Source organism: Lacerta agilis, chromosome 5 (assembly GCF_009819535.1).
Source record: "Lacerta agilis isolate rLacAgi1 chromosome 5, rLacAgi1.pri, whole genome shotgun sequence".
NCBI lineage: Eukaryota > Metazoa > Chordata > Lepidosauria > Squamata > Lacertidae > Lacerta > Lacerta agilis.
In genome coordinates, this window is record NC_046316.1 from 27,395,568 (window position 1) to 27,412,963 (window position 17,396).

The window sequence follows — 17,396 nt, forward strand, 5'->3', positions numbered from 1 at the left end:
GTAAGTGTTTTCACACCACACTTTTGTTGTATTTTAAGTGTGCCTTAATGTGACACATACTGATACAAGCAAGTATTTTCAGGCGTGCATCTACAGTCAGGATTCCTATGCTGCGTTTTAGCAGTCCTCTGAACAAGCCTGCAATGTAGATCGGTATCATTAACCCCATAATGCAGCCGGTGAGCTGAGGCAAAAAACTGTGGCTTGCTAAAGGTCACCTACCAAAATAAAATAAAATCAGGTGACATCTTGAAAGCTGTGGGTTCTAACTATGACAACAGCTTCCTCTTTTTTAAAGCACTGCCTGCTTTCTTGCCACATCTGCCAGTTGTCATCCCAACCAAGCATAAAATGTAATTTAAAAAAACACTAATCTAAATGGAACAGATTTGACTAGCACATGCATCCCCAAATCTGCCTTTCTTAAGGTTCCAGCCTCCCATCATCACATGTATGATTATTACTTTTTTTTGGCTTTCTTTTGAAGTCTAAAAAGAGCAGCCAGACACAAAAGTACATTGAATTCTCACAAAACAACCCGCTTCTTTATTGTTTATCCTGTTTCGTCCCTCCAGGCCGCAAGTGTTAAGAGCATTGTTATTTTCCTCTGTTCCTTGCAATAACACATCTTGCTGCTAGCAGATGCTGTGATGTTAGCAGTTCTTCCTGTAAATTATGAGTCTCACTTCAGTTGTGACTCAACATAAATATCATTGCACTATAATGTACACAGATTTTTTTGTGCAAAACGAACATTGGATGCCTTTCCCCCAAACGCTTGATATAGTTCTAAATAAAGAATGAGCTGTTTTAATAAATGACATTTGGAAACTGTTGGATTGTTTTCTAAAGCAGATATGGCTCCCAAATGCTCTGCTGCCTGGCTCCTGCTGTTTGAGATACTCTCTAACGCTCTGAGTCTAAGTCAAATGGCTACAGCAAGCTTTGCCACCAGATTCTGTGCTATACAAACACAAACAGCCCTCTGTGTGAATACAGCTCGCTGTGCTGAGTCCAGGAGTGGCTGTCCGAGATGCCCTCACCTGGGCACATAGTGCTGCAGGCGATCTTCTGCAAGGACTGCCCATCACAAAGGGAGCCACCGTTGAGAGGCGCAGGATTGGTGCAGGTCCGGGTGCGCTTTTGCCATCCACGACCACAGCGGTTGCTGCATGGGGACCAGTCTGACCAGGTAGACCAGCCGCCATTCACTATGAGCAGGGAAGAGAAGCAAAGGATGTTAAAAACCATGAAAGAACAGACAAGTGAGGCTGTCTCCTCAATACCAACCTAGAAGAAGAGTTTGGATTTGATATCCCGCTTTATCACTACCCGAAGGAGTCTCAAAGCGGCTAACATTCTCCTTTCCCTTCCTCCCCCACAACAAACACTCTGTGAGGTGAGTGAGGTTGAGAGACTTCAGAGAAGTGTGACTAGCCCAAGGTCACCCAGCAGCTGCATGTGGAGGAGCGGAGACGCGAACCTGGTTCACCAGATTACGAGTCTACCACTCTTAACCACTACACCACACTAGCTCTTTCTCCTGTAGCCACATCTAAAGTTACATCTGCCCGCACGAAGTATGATGGGAAACACCCACATTGTGTTGGATTCCTGTGGCAGCTGTAACATTCAATAAGTCCTCACCACCATGGCTGTCCCAATCATGCCAGTGTTGCACATTCTTGGAGGAAGCTGGCACCAGACTGGACACTCTCCATGTGCAATTACCCCAAGAGGGAAGCCCAAATGCTGCATCTTCTCCATCACGAATAAATAATAATAAAATGTACCTCTGTATGAACATACAGGTGAAACTCGAAAAATTAGAATATCGTGGAAAAGTCCATTTATGTAAGCAATTGTTTTCATTAGTTACTGGAGTTTAATATATGAGATAGACTCGTGACATGCAAAGCGAAATATGTCAAGCCTTTGTTTGTTATAATTGTGATGATTATGGCGTACAGCTGATGAAAACCCCAAAGTTGAAATTGTTAATTTGGGGTTCTCATCAGCTGTGCGCCATAATTAAGCTGAATTACTGAAAGAAATGAACCTTTCCACGATATTCTAATTTTTCGAGTTTCACCTGTATCTATTAAGGAATATCTGCAAAATTGTAACACCTGTGAATCAGAGTCCTGCACTGGTTGTCGATTAATTGCTCAAGGTGTTAACTATTAGTACTTAAAGCCCTGAACAGCTTGGAGCCAGCTTATTTGCGAGATTGCCTTACAATGAAGCAACTTATAACTTGTATGAAATCAATCAATCAATTGATGGGGAAACTGCCGAGGCAGGGACTCTTGCAAATGCTATTAAATTCAGTGGGACTTCCTTTTGAACAAACATGCTTAGAGGATCAGGTTGTTATTTGCATTTAATGCGGATGTTTACATACTGCATGAACCAAGTATTTAATTACACACACACACACACATGTTGTAGAAAACTGTGTTCCCATCTTCTCCTTATCCACCATGTGAATAAGCCCCCTAACCTGCTGAAAGCAAAAAGTCTGTACCATAGACAATGACGGTGGCTGTGGTGCTCCTCCGTTTGGCGACAATGTTCTTGGCCACACAGGTGTAGTTGGCAGTGTCAGAAAGTCTGGCTTGCTTGATGATGAGGTTATGGTCAATGGTTATCAAGAAGTTGGTATCTTGGGCAGTGTCAACTACATCATCATTCCTCAGCCACTCCACCTAGAGAGAGCCACGGGGGGAGAAAAACAGGGAGGAAAGGAATAGGGAAAGAAGGTGTTGGGACAGGTAAAAAAAAAAATGAAGGAAGGAGGAAGAGTCAGCCACTGTTAACTACTGTAACACACACAATACATGCAACATGTGATCTTCATTCCAAAGCCATGGGGCTTTGTCATCCAGAGCCTGGAATTCTGTTGGATAACCCTCCAGGGTGATCCAACTGCAGGGGAATCACAGCATCTGCTGTGGCCGTAGAGACTGCTAACTTGTAGCTGCTGCCTCCTGTGTTGTTTTCGCTGCATTAGCAGCAACGAAGCAACCTCTCCAGGAAGCAAGCCCGGGCAGTGTGTATGGAAGTCCCGGGCTGCCCAGATTACAGGACTCCCTCCCCCTCTAGGCCTCACTGATGTAGTCCAAAAGAAAGCAGAGCTAAATTTGCCACAGGGACCCATGACAGAAAACTCCATTGGGTTCCTGTGGCACGTATACGTTTGCCCACTTGCCTTGCACTGGTGGTACATGCAATATCCTACGTAGAAGTAATACTGACTAAGCATAAACAGGCCTTATTTATGAAGTATCCTAAATCTTGTGACGTTCAACCCATTTTTTAAAATAATAAACAACCCTGCATGTGACCCCAGGAGGCCCATGTACCATAATGCACCTGGGCTTTGCTCATTGTTCGAGAAAGGACAGACTTTCTTACAGATAACCTTTCTATTTTTAAATTTGTTCCCATCTGCCACACCAGCTGGATGTGGAATGGCCCAGTTCAACCACCTCGCTGTTTCGTTAGCAAAAAAAACAAGGCCAGACAAATCGCAGATTAATTTCTTACATTTGTATCCTGCCCCAAGTTGCTGAGACCAACAGTTTTAGCCCGACAACAACTCTGAAAAGTAGTTACGCTCCGAGGGTGTGAGGCTGAAGGCTTCAGGCTTCATCCACATAGGCAACAAAGTGAAATGGGAACGAGTTGGTGGAGTCCTGAAGCAGTAGACTATGACTGCACCATTTCGAGCTGAAAGTGGTGTTCTGCCATTTCAGCAAAAAACACAAAACCTTGCACATTGAAAACTAGCTCCGAAGGGAATGGACTAGGATATGCTAGCATTCCCCTCCATCCCGTTTCTAAAACTTGCCAAACAGGGTTGTTGAAACATATGTGTGCACTTGAAACTAGTATTTTGCACCTGCAGCCTGAAGCAGAAAAATCCATTCTGCCTCCTCATTCACCTGCATGAATGGACCAGGCCTCTTGGTCTTCTAGAGGCAGAATCCAGGTGCTACCCTACATGACACTATGGTCTACCTGCCCTTAGCTTGGATTGACCTGTCTCTCCATTGGCACTCAGTCGCCAGGTACGTATATGCATGTGTGTGCTTAACTGCCTGCACTCCATCTAGACTGAACATCTTTACACCCCAGACACCTAACGTAGCTGCACAGCCATATGATGCCATGTTGGCGGCATCCTCGTTACCCTGCCACTGTGGTCACAAGTCACTGGAAGCTTCCTGCAGTAGCAGCGACAGCAGAAAATTTATGTGCCTGGGATGGTGCCACACACCCAAACAATTGCTCTGGTATGCATGTGCATATAGTGCCAGCAGGGAGGTGGCATTGCCCTCTGCTTGAAAGCATGCTGCACAACACTAGCAGAACCAGCAGATTTGGGGGCAGCTGTTTGACACCACTTCTGTGATGCTCCCCATGGGCTGCCTGAAGCTGCAGCCTCACTCTGCCTTGTGACAAGGCTGCGACACCCTGGGAGCCTCATGGAAGGGAGCCGGGCTGGAGTTTCCCCAAACGCAAGCTAATATTCCAGCCGGTACACCAGTTGGGCCGTTTACATGGGAAGTACGGGGTCATGGGGGTGTCAAAGGCTAAAGATGACCCCTGTGCAAAGCTCTGCCACTGTCAGGGGAATTCCAGGAATGTTGAAAACCGTCCGAATTGTAATTGCTCTCCCCCTCCCTGGAAAACAATTCGTTCTGTGTTTTCGTTGCTAAATCCTGTGAGGAGTTAATGGCTGATCAGCCCATGCGGGAGGGAGGGAAGGCTGGGCTGAACAGGTGTTGAGGTTAAGTACATTATTAGGTGTCAGAATAACAGATCCGCTGCCTAAAATAAACACTTCTGCTGAATAATGAAAGCAGACGGCCTCGGTGCGAGGCTATCCATCACGACCCCGATCCGGCTCCGGGAGCCGACTCATTTACCTCATGCACACATTTCCCCCCCTGGCTGTAAACTGGCAATCTGCTAAGGTGCCAACACTCCCAGCTGGAATTTTATGGCAGTTGTTTGGAAGAAGCAGGCAGATGTTTGTGTGTGTGTGTGTGTGTTTCTGAGGTGTGCATAGTGGGGAGAGGGTGGCTGGGCAGATATTTGAGAGAAGTAACAGCTCCCCGTGATTTATTAATGGGCTGCAAATGGGAAAAATTGCATCCTTGCCTACAATTATTCACATTCATGGTGTGCCTTCAGGGAAGGCGCAGATGTGCCCAGCTGTAGGAGGAAGGCCAGAAGTTTCTGGTTACCAACCGCCAGCAAATTTGGAGAGTGGTTGGTGGGTGGGTGGGGGACAGATACCTCAGCAACCAAAATCTATAAAACAAGTCTGCATGACTGAGTAAGAATAACACCCTAAAAAGGAAAAAAAGGGGGGGGGAACCAAGAGACAGATATTTCAGGAGGCTTTTAAACATTTATTCCAGCATCTGTCTTATGGGACAGGGGAAAGTAATACATTTAATGGGAGGGCAGCAATCGCCATTGGAGGCAATGCCACAGCCCTAGCTCATGAATCTCAAAGCATTCTGCCAGAACAAGCCTGATAGGAAAAGATATATATCACTGTCAGAGAAAGTGCTCTAAGTCTCCAGGTGCAATCTCAAACTTGGGTCCTTTTGAGAGCTGGTCTTGCTTAGCAGCCATCTCTTTCCCAAGCAGACCATGGACCTCCTGGGCACAAGTATTTATTTGTGACAGCTGCCCCCAAAGTAACTTCCCCTGCTTTTTTGCCTAAAGGTCTTGGGTGATTTCAGCTGGCCATTCACCATGTGATTTTACGCATATTAAGTTGCACAGCATCTTCATCACCATCAAAGAAAACTTGCCAAGAAGAGGAAGTGTGAATTTTTGCCACTCCCTTGATTGTGTCTGATCGGGTGCAGAAGTGTGGTAAACTTCTCCTCACCACCTACTAGGAGGATACAGAGGGATGACTTATTGAGGGGCTACGTCAGTTGTGGGGAACCCATTTGACCCTCCAGATGTTGCTGAACTCCAACTCCCATTAGCCCCAGCAAGCATGGCCAATGATTGTGGAAGTTGTAGTTCGGCGGCACCTGGTGGGCCAAAATTTCCCAACACCTGGGTTATGTGTTGATAAATGAACTCACACTTTAGACTCCATTTCAAGATGCACCCACTGTTGTGGCTGCTTCCTCACTTAGTCTACAGCAACCTTTGCCAACATAGTCCCCCCCGCCCAATGTTTTGTAGTACAACTCATTGCATCTCTAGATAGCATGGCTGCCCAAACGATCCATGGATCATCAACATCTCTGGATGTTGCCCTTTGGTCTGTTTGCAGGAATATTTGTTCCCATCATTGGTTTGCACCTACAGTTTGTTTATTTATTGCATTCTTTCCTGCCCTTCTTCCAAGGAGCTCGGGTCAGCCTTCATAGTTCTCCCCCATATTTCATCTTCAGAACAACCCTCTGAGATACGTTAGCAGAGAGAGTTGCCCAGGGCCACACATTGAGGTTCGTGGCTGTGTAAGGATGCAGGTCTCACCTGTCCTAGTTTGTATGTGTGTGTATATATATCTGCTGTGGGCCTAAACTGTAATTGTGTCAGCCAGCTTTCTGCTCTGCTCAGAGATGCTTGCAGCGTATCTTCTCTCTGCTTGTTGAGCACTCTGATCCGGTTGCGTGTGTTGATGAAGTGGAGGGCCTGATCTGCTGGGTGGATGGTTCCACCTTGCAGCGGGAGGTTGGAAACAGGATGATATTTGGGTGCTTTCCAGCTCCGCGTCTATGCCCTAGCCTGATAGCGGCACTGTAAAAGAAAATGAGGCTAAGAAGAGTTATCTTCTGTGGCTTTTTGCATGAGCAGCCTTATCCTAATGGGTATTAGCAGCATCACACACTAATCCGTGTACTTCTTGGCAGCTCTGGCTATGTGCCCAGTCCACAGCCAGCACCACCAGTTTCGAGGAGATACACGGTGCCAAGCTGAAGCGACCTCTTCAGAAACAAGATTCGCCTGCCTGCCTCGCCGCAACCCTCACTGAAGAGATCAGAGCTGTCTACAAGGGCAATTCCTGATCAGAAGCGATGCTGAGCAGCAGAAATGCCAGGCCATAGTCGTTGTTGTTGTTGTTATTATGTTTTGGTTTATTTTTTACAAAGCGGAATGAACACCACTCCACCAACCTTCCTCCCCTTAGGATAGACAAATATGCCACGAAAGCCTTGAAAACTGTGTGTAGGGAGTGCAAATGAGAAGAGAATTGCAGCTGCCTGACCTCCATGTGACATGGATAAAACTGTCCAAAGTAACAGGATAGAAGAAATAGGGCAAAAGGCGACACTGAGGTTGGTGGCGACCGGGGGTGGGGGTGGTGTAAAACAAATAAATCCAGGCTCAATGGCAGGAGTGCATTGGAAGGGTAAGATTCCTTTCTGCAGCTCAAAAAACCGGCTGACTAATGGAAGCGTAGTATTTTCACAACCAGGCAGTTGAAACAGGTTTCAGAACTCAAGGCTAGGCTTCTTCTGGGGCCTGCGTGGGCCCAACTAAAGAACTACAGAAAGCAAAGAAAAATTAAAGCACCCGTTTTCTCCCGAGCATATGCGTGTGTGCACGTGCGTGCGTGCCAAAATGGCTAAATTGTGCAGTTCTCCAAACAGGGAACATCCCCAAAAGCCAAATAGCCTGGACAGTGCAATCCTACACAGGCTTACTTGTGTAATGGTACTTTCTTTTGAGTAAACAATGCCCTACGCCTAGAACTGAAGTGTCAGTCTATTTTCTGCTACAATGAGCCAAACTGAAGGGAGACAGTTCACATTTATGGGCAGAGGAAGGAATGAAACAAGTATAGAATGTTCTCTTTCTCAGTGATCTGAGATAAGCCCTGCACATCCCTTGGCACATGGGAAAGTGCTGCATGTGCGCTTTAATAACAGTGATGCTAATCATCGCACAGAAACACAACCTGAGCATGCGTTGCCTTGTGGGAATGATCGCAATTCAGGCTCCTCCCAGCTGGCGGCTGCTGCCACCAATGCCCCCCCCCCCGGTGGCCTGCCTTGCTTACCTCGGCTGTTGGCACTCCTTCAGGAGGGCGGCACTGCAGAAGCACTTCGTGATCCAGAGGAACCTCCTTCCCCAAGGGCTCCTGGTCAAAATTCTTCCTCAGGTCTACGAATGGGAAACAAAACAAGTACCAGGCATCAGTCCAGGAGTCATTTGCAGAGCTCAATTGCCTTGTCATACCAGCTGAGAGAGGGAGGCATGTCAAGAGCCCAGCATGACCTTAGGCTGGGTACGCACCAGAGATTTAAAGCACATTTTTCTCCCCTGCCCACAAGCAGGAACCCTAGGAATTCTAGTTTACACTTTAACAGAGCTACAACTGCAACTAGATGTTCCCAGGCCTCTTTGGTGGGAGAAATGTGCTGAACAAGGTTCCTACCCGGCAAGGCTGCCAATATTTACTGAAATGAAGATGCGGGGATTTGTGGGGAAATGTACTGCTTAAAAGTCCTTGTGGTGCCATTCTGTTGGTCTCACGGGTTATCTCAATAAGGCTTTTCAGAAGCACTCAGATGATCCCATCGAGGCAGTTAAAGGAAGGATGGACATGCAGAGTTTGTATTTTACACCCCACTCAGATATATTTACTTGGGAGTAAGCCACTTCTTCTTCAAAAGATGTATGGGCTTGCAGGTAAAAGGAAGTCTCTGCTGCATGTGAATGTAGGGACTGTATTTTCCGAACTCCCACAAATCAAATGGGTGAAACAGTTGAGACAGGACAAGGTCCCAGAGCCCTGCATAGCTGTTCTCCATAAAATGTAGGACATGATATTTTTGTGTGTCTGCTCAGGGCCTGCTCTACCATTAGGTGGTGATGAGCTGCTTCAAGTGGCAGAAACGGGGAGGGTGGGTAGCAGTGGTGAAGTGTTGGACAACAGAGCCATGTCTGCTGTACATCATGCCTTCTAACATCTAACTGATCTAACCCAAGTGCTGAAGTAGGAGACAACTACAAGTCCAGCTGGCTTTAGTATACAGTGTGAAGAGAGGACTCCACTTTGTTCTTGCTTCAGACAGCAAAATTTCTTGATCTGCCTCTGCCTCTACTAACTCTACTCCAAAACAAAACATCACCATTCCCTGCTATTCCTTCCCCATGTATCAAAACCTTTGCTAAAATGTTCTGAATTCTGTACATCAACATTAGAGAATGATTGTATTGCTTGCAGCCACAGGGAACAGGAATATATTAGCAATATTAAGTGGCTTTTCTTAATACTTGAATATTGCATCAGTTTAAAAGAACTTTGTGTGCTTAACTAAACTGTATCATGAGTAAACAAGCCCCAGTATTAACCAGTAGGTGGCACTATAACCCACCTAATTTCTCTTAAGCAGTTTTGACCAACTGTTCAAATGAAAATAAATGCTGTCCAAAGTAATTATTTTTGAGGATGATTACGATGATGACAATAATGATAATTTGCTGTCTTGTTTTATGAACAAGACTTGATCGGTGTAGATCTTATCACAGCATGATCTGCTGGAACGAGAAAGTTCACTGGCTAGCATCCCTCAAACAACCACTGCTTCTAGAACTGCATATTGCAAGTTTATAGTGCCTGTTCGCACAAATTTCTAATCCTTGCATTTCTAATCCTTGAGAATACATTTATTTTTATTTTATTTTTGTAGCATGGGAAGGGAGTCATGTAGAAAATAAAAGCCACATATTTTGAAACTAGTGTGGAAGTGCCCAGATAAATAAGCACTGCATATTTTTTAGAAATAAAAACAACATTGCGCCATTTCTGAGATTAGACGTGCCACACCCAAAAATGGGTGGAGTCAACCCAAAGTCATGTTTAGTCCGCCATCTTGATGCAAAATGACACCTGGCATCCAAACATTAACAAAAATTGCCACTCCCGCCACGGGTGCCATCATGCCAAAATTGGAGATGATATATTGAAAAGCAGCCAAATCTATTCTATGTTGAAAAACAGGGGAAGTCATGCCGACGTCATGTTTTGGTCTGCCACCTTGATTCCAAATAGTGGCCAGTGGACAGATGCCAATGAAGTTTGGCAACAACATGCTGAGAGGCGGCTGCAACTATATAAAAAAAAACAGGCAAAGTCATGCCAAAGGGACATTGCGGTCTGCCAGCTTGATTAAAAATGGCGGCCAGTGTCCAACTGTCAATGAAGAGCACTGCTCCCACCTCAAAAACTCTCGTGTCAAGTCTGGCAATACTTTTCAAAGCGGCATCCAAACATAAAGAGAACAAACTTTCCCTGACATCAAAATACCTTGCCTCCACCGTCGATTATTAAACACACAGTAAGGCCTAATCTTTGCCATTCTGACCCCACACCCAAGGGCTCTCCTTTTCTTCCATGAGAATGGGGTAACAAATATATGAACATATGTGAAAAGCCCATTTAAATCCTTAAATCAAACAATTCAATAAACTAAGATGAAATGAATTCTCTTTTGTTTTGTTCTGCTCATCAAACAAACAAACAAACAAACAAACCCCACAACCCTCACCAGTGAAAATGTAACATAAAATTCTCCTTTCCAGCAAGGGGTATCCCTCCTTCTTTCTCTTACACACTCTCTCACACCCCAACGTGTCCAAAAATTATAGAACGGCTCACATTTGAGCAAACATGAACTGCTTACAATGGGCATCTTGGGGGGGGGGCATTCTGTCCATCTCTGTCCTTACATACAAATAGACTAAGTACCTGGGAGAAACGCACAGTATGAAAAGTACCCATATGAAGGAGGGTTAAACACACTCAAGACCTACATGCTATCCTGACGTAAGCTCTTCGGCTTTTGGTGGTCCCAGCAGAGCTCCATGCCACACACTGGCACCAGTAGTCTTCTAAGCCAAAGAGTTCTTCCACTTGCTGTCGAGAGACTTCAATCTGGACTTCTCTTACAAGGAGCCCTGGAAGAAGAGAAAACAAGGAGGAGGGTTAATGATGAGAGCCGGGGGGGGGGTGTGAGAGATGAGAAGCTAGGACAGTGGACTCTCCTTCCTTGGAGGTTTTAAAGCAGAGGTTGGGTGGCCATGGGACATGGATGCTTTTGCTGAGATTCTTGCATTGCAGAGGGTTGGACTCGATGACCCTTGGGCCCCTTCCAATTCTATGATTCTATGATATGGGAAGGTTGGGGGGAGGATATAGAAAGAAATGCCTGCAGGGAAGTGAGAAATGCATACACATGGCTGAAGCAAGGGGAAATGGTGGCCCTACACACCAGAAATAAGGCATGGTTGAGTATAACATCCATGGTTTCCTCACTACCTGCGAAAAGAGCTTCAGTTGATTTCATGAGAGCACTCTTCAAATATCTGAAGAGCTGCCCTGCAGGAAATGAAACAGATTTATTCCCTGTTGCCTTGCATGAGACTTACATATGGTTGAAATTAGGGTTGAATCACCACCACACAAGTCAAACATGTATAAGATGAGGGTTTACTGTAATGTAGAAGGCAGCTCCCAGTCTCTCTTTTGGGCTAGGTAGCAGATTTGGCAGGGTTGCCTCATGTGGCACTTCCTTGGGGTTGTAGGGTTGGAAGGAGAGAGTTGTGTGTGTCATGTGGCTGGCCCTGTGTCCCCTAAGATGGCCTGTGGCCCTCCAGTGGAGGATGCTGACCCACAGCTAGTGTTGAAGTAAGATTCAACTGTCAGCATGACGAAATGCGAGTTAGGGCGCCATCTTATCTTTTGCCTCAGGCAACAAAATGTCTTGAGCTGGTCCTCCCTTTTCCAAACAACGACCAAAGATTCAGGAGCCCTTTCTCACTTTTTCATCTTTTACCTCCGCCCCAACCGCCCCCAGAGTGCTTCTTAAAATTAAGTTTGGAATACCTGCTTTGCTTGAAGATGGCCCCAGGTTTAATCCCCAGAATCTCTGGTTAGGGGGCTGGGGAAGAGACTTCGATCTCAAACCCTGGAGACCTGCTGCCAGGCCATGTAGACAAGAGTGAGCTAGATGAACCAATGGTCTGACTTCAGTATAAAGAAGATCTCAATGTCCACACATACTTTCTTTAATTGGCTAGGGAGCATGTACAGTCCAGGACAAAAGCCTAATATCTTGATGGGCCTTCGCCCCCCCCCCCTTTAAGCTATCTACAGTTGGTACAGTTTTCTTGATCCTACTAGGCCACATAAGGGGGGGGGAAATCTGGTACTTTCATGTTATGGGGAAGATAAACTTTTACCAACCCTAAGGATAAAGTGGGGCAATAATGGTTGCCATCTTTGTCTGTCTGTCTGTCTGTGTGTTTGTGTGTGAAAAGAGGCAGTTGCAGAAAGAAAGAAGTGGAAGGAGGTGAGAATTTTAGACGATTAAGAACTGAGTACCAACAGGCTGAGCAAATGAAATATGTTTTGAAAGAAGAAGCTCCTCAAGTCATAAGGGAGGCTGTTTCTGGTCAAATGAACTTCCCATCGAGGGCAGAACTCTAGAGTCACCCAAGGGTGATAACTCTGATAGAGCCATTATCAACATTCAGCTGTTTTACGAAAGAGCCGCTATTACTACTGGCTAAGATATACCCCATTACTCCTCCTGTTTTAGTGCAACCTTAATCGCTTCACCGTCGCATTAAAAATCACAGCCTCAATTCAGCAAGGCACATAAGCATGTGCTTTAATCTTATTGCCTTAATATAGTAAAACCTCGCTGCCAATTGTCTACAAATGAAGAGCAGAGCGGATTCAGCAGCAGTTGAAGCAACTGTTTCTCTTGCCTTTCCCATTATGACAATTGTATTTCATTTGCTTATAAAACACACACACACACACACACACACACACACACTAACAATGGTACTAAAGATATGCAATGCGAACTGAAGGTGTTTATGCCCTCAATAAAGATGGCTGCTACTTTAATGAACATGGTAGGTAGAGACAGATATAGGATTCGAGCCTGTTATGGCTGACATTTCCAACTGCTTTCTGTGGGCCTGGGAAGCTGCCATCTTATTAATAAGAATAGTTCTCAGAAGCCTCTTTCTTTATACTTTAAGGCATCTGCTCAGATTCTAAACTACCAGGACTGGTCCGTTCTATAAGTAAATGGTATATTTGCTCCATGACCTTCAAATCACTGTTGTTTTTCAAAGCCAAACTTAATTATGTGTAGTGTTCATAAACTGAAGGGTGACTATGCCTCAACTGTCATATCCACAGACAAAGTTTGTTTACCACAAACCCTTTCTGGTGCTCTTCTCTGGTTTTCTCACCAAATAATATTGCAAATTGTAGCCTGCATGCATTAGTCTGTTCAGAACACTCCTCACTGAATTCCCCGGGAAGAGGGAATGTCTGTTATAGCCTGCTGCTGCTGCTGCTGCTGAGAATCAACTTCTGGAGATCTCGTCCCTCTTCACAAAACTACAATTCCCAGAATTCTCTTGAAAGACAAGATTGCTCGTTAAACCCGTTTAAAACCGCAGGATATATTCATAGTGTTCTCTCATTCTCTTCTTAAGACTCAGCAACTAGCCCAAGTCCCAGTTTTTGGATGAAAGTACTTGGGAAGCCTGGGTTCAAATCCCCATTCAGTCATGAAGTTCACTGGGTGATGTGGGACCAGCCACTATAGGGTTGTTGTGAGGATAAAATGGGAGTGAGGAAACCATGTATGTCATCTTGGAGGAACAGCTGGGCACATATGTAATGAATGATAGGAAGTAGATCCTCAGAGGAAGGAAATAATAGTTGGGTAAGTTGAGAATGAGAGCAGCATGGGAAATATACAAACAATCATCACTCATCTAGGCCATCAACTGCCTATATGCCTCCCACATTGTTTTTGCTGCGTTAGCAGTACCGAAGTGACCTCTCTGAGATGCAAGCCTGAGCAGTGCATATGGAGGTCCAGGGCTGGGCTGCCCAAATGACAAGACCTTGTTGATGTGGTCCAAAGGAAAGCAGAGCGATACGTGTGGCACCATCTTGGCTGTAGGAGTTGCCAGAAGGAGGCATACAAAGTGCCATCCAACCATCTTAGGGATGCCACCAGCTCTGCAAGTGGAGACTGGCAAATGCGTCAGTTTCAACTGATCTCGGACAATAACACACTCTTATGTGCTATTTGCACTAACAACACATGCATTTTCATTCATTATTTGTCCTAGTAGATGCATTTCTGTACACATTGCTTGGCTGGAGAACTGCGTTGCAAAATTTGGAGAAGTGTGCATTTCGAAGAAGGGTGGAGGCATTTCAGTTTGAGTAATGTTTGGGAAGCGGCAGGTTATGCAGGTTCACCTATAAATATGAACGGAATTTAAATCCCCCTCCTTCCCTACCTGCAACCCGAGGATGAGACTTACTTGTTTTTTTGACAATTAAGTGCTTCTTGAATTCTGAACGTAAAGTAGAAATGGTATGAATGTGTGTGTGGCTCCCTACACCAAGTCCTTTGAGAAGGATGGAATGGTAGCCAGTTAAAATATTTAAAAAAACCACAACATTAATTCCTCCAACTTTCTCCTTTGCTGTACAGTGCCTGTGAATCACATCCTAACATGTCTCGCTCCTTTCGCTGGTGTGATGGTAGCGCAGCCGGGATGGCAGGAATGTGTGGCAAGTGGTCTCCTGGGACATTAAAGCCTCTTGCCCGCCTGTTGCAAATCCATTTGCTATTCACGCCGGCAACCTCAATCCTAATTAAATAATTTAGCCCTCGAAGGCATTTAATGTGGACTTTTTGCGCGAGCTCAACAGTGCAGCGCGGACTTGTTTAATGGAAGCTTTAATTATAGTTATATATTCATTTAAAATTGTTTAAAAAAGAGAGACTGCACTGAGCAAATGGGAGAGAGAGAGAGAGAGAAAGGTGAAGAAAAGAAATATTTCCTGCCTGTTAATAATATACATTGCAACCATTTCTCGCTAATGAAAAAGAAGATGATGAGAGCCCAATTCATACCACGGCTTTTAAATAAATAAATAAATAAATAAATAAATACATACATACATACATACATACATACATACATACATACCCAATACAGACAACCTCTTGCAAGATCCCTATCAGCACGACTAAGAAGGTGGGGAGTTTGGACAAGACACTGGCCCGGTTCATACATAATACTATGGTTTGTTCTTGGCTTGGCATTGCATGTGAACCAGGCCATTCTCTTGCGGAGAAATTGCATGGATTCGTTGGGGAATCTTGCAAATGTACCAGCTCAAATTGACTATTAAAGTTTTGTATCTGTGGAATGGAGGGAACTTAGAAAATATTAAGCACACAAAAACATGTCTCCTCTAAGAGACAAAGCATGTGTGTGCATGGACTCTTCTCCTGCGATCATTCTTCGTGCATGTGAGTGCATTATACATGCTTATGGTGATCTATTTTTGTCTTTCACACTGCAGGTCTCCAGAACGGATTCCACAGTTAACAGGTGGGTAGGGTAGGAGTCCTTGCTTGCAGAGAACCAAATCTTTTAAACCTCTGGTCCCACTACCCACTGCTATCCCTGAACCTCTTCCCCCTATGTTGGCCACTGCTGCTAATATACCTGCCACCACTGCTCTGCTTTTTAAAAATTCCAGCGTGGATGTACGTACATGCATTTACAAGGGGCCGCTTCAATACACAAAGAGGGCAAAACTCTAACAATTAAAGTACAGCACGCATAGCAAAACATTTTGTTTGATGCTTGCACAAACTTAGAAATAAAAGTTATAGCAGCTGATGTAGCAACAAAGGAGGATGCCCAATACTGAGTCTGAACATTGCTACATCTAGCTCAGTGATGTCCACACTGACTGGCAGGATTCTTTCCCAGCCCTGTTCATGCTGGAGACTGAACCTGGGACTGTCTGCATGCAAGGTACGGGCTCCACCGCTGAGGGTTGGGGAGCAGAAGTGAGGAAAAGCAAGAAGGCACCACAAGGATGAAGGATCATGTAATGGAATTAGCAATTAGCGCCTCTCTGAAATTACCAAGATGGCCACACCTGTTTAAACTAGCCTGTCCTGGCAAGGAGGCACACTCAGCAGTATCAGACATTTACCAATAAGTGCAACCAGCCACTCTCTCAGTCTCCTCCGCAAATTGGCTGTTGGTACTTGTTTGCCATTTCCAAAATGGATCTTATCTAGGGCAACAGGGCAGGTTATATTTGCATCTTCAGCACAGCACCCAAGTTGCATTGCTGATAAGTAATGGGAGGGGGGAGCAGCTAAATGTGAAGCTGACTGTGTAGGTAGGTGAAGCTTTTTTTAATATGTCAAAAGCCGTCCTGCATTTCTAAGGGTGCAGGGATTGCTCATTGCTCACAGAAACTATCCTTTGGCCAGAAAACATAGGCCGCACAATCAGTCCTCAGAGATGATTTCATGAGATCTGAATTATGGTATGGTGGTGCAGGTTAATGATGGCCACACACTTTTCTGAACTGGTCATAAGTTGACTCCATTTCTGACGTGTGTAAATTCAGTGCTTGGCCACAACAAACTGATCAGGCCTGGGTTGTCAAAGTGTCATCAGTACCCACACTAAGTACCTCAGAAGATTTATCATGTGCTATTACATTGCTGAAGCAATTAGCATACTAAGGAGCTTTTCTTACATTCTAAAGGAGCAGAAAATGCCCTCAGGTGGAAACCATACAATGAGCGACCTTGTAATGAGTTCTTGGAGTGAAACTGACAAGAGTAGTTTTAATGGGCAGAAGTTATAATGCTATTTATAAGTAGTTTGCACTGTATTAAATTCCATCCCAGATTATGCCACCCATTTACTGTAGCTACCTCTGTTGTTTGGAATATTTGCTCACTTAACCCTAAAAACCTCATCTGGACCATTTTGTTTTACAGGTCTGGTCCTTCTACTAGTGACTCCCTTTTCACAAAGACTCTTCATCCATTTCACAAAGACTCTTCATTCTCGAAGACTCTTCATCCATGACTGAGGAAAATCTAGAGAAGTGCTCTAAGCAGAACATGACTTAGATTCAAGCTGGGCTGAATATCACCCTCTTTTGTGGAATCACTTGTCCTTCACAAGAATGGGGGGGGGGGTATTAAGCACTTTAAGATGGGGTTGGGGAGAGAGTGGCAGGTGAATGTTAAGGTATTTTTAGACCTGTTTTTTAAACATGAGATGGCTGAGGGGTTATCAGCTAAAGTGGAGACAAGTGTTTTTTGTTATAAGACAAAAGGGGGAGAGTTTTGAAAGCTAAGATTAAAAATTACTTAACATTTGCTCCATCCACTGAAGTCAGAGAAAAATAGTATTTCAGCGCTGGATCAGTATGGAACAAGTACTTAAACTGAGGGCTACCAGAATCTTTCACATCTGCTTAACCATGCCTAGTTTGTCCGTGTATGGAAGTGAGAGCTGGACCATAA

General features: G+C 44.8%; 1 protein-coding gene across 2 annotated transcripts in view; it reads right to left on the reverse strand.

Moving 5' to 3' along the window:
- The window catches only part of UNC5B (unc-5 netrin receptor B), a 167,886-nt gene that overhangs the window by 24,624 nt on the left and 125,866 nt on the right, over positions 1–17,396 (reverse strand). For both annotated transcript variants that reach the window (XM_033149081.1, XM_033149080.1), the window contains exons 3-6: positions 10,807–10,950; positions 8,048–8,151; positions 2,528–2,708; positions 1,044–1,211 (exon numbers count right to left, since the gene is read on the reverse strand). In XM_033149081.1, the coding sequence (XP_033004972.1) occupies positions 1,044–1,211; positions 2,528–2,708; positions 8,048–8,151; positions 10,807–10,950 (597 nt within the window). The remainder of the gene's footprint in view (positions 1–1,043; positions 1,212–2,527; positions 2,709–8,047; positions 8,152–10,806; positions 10,951–17,396) is intronic.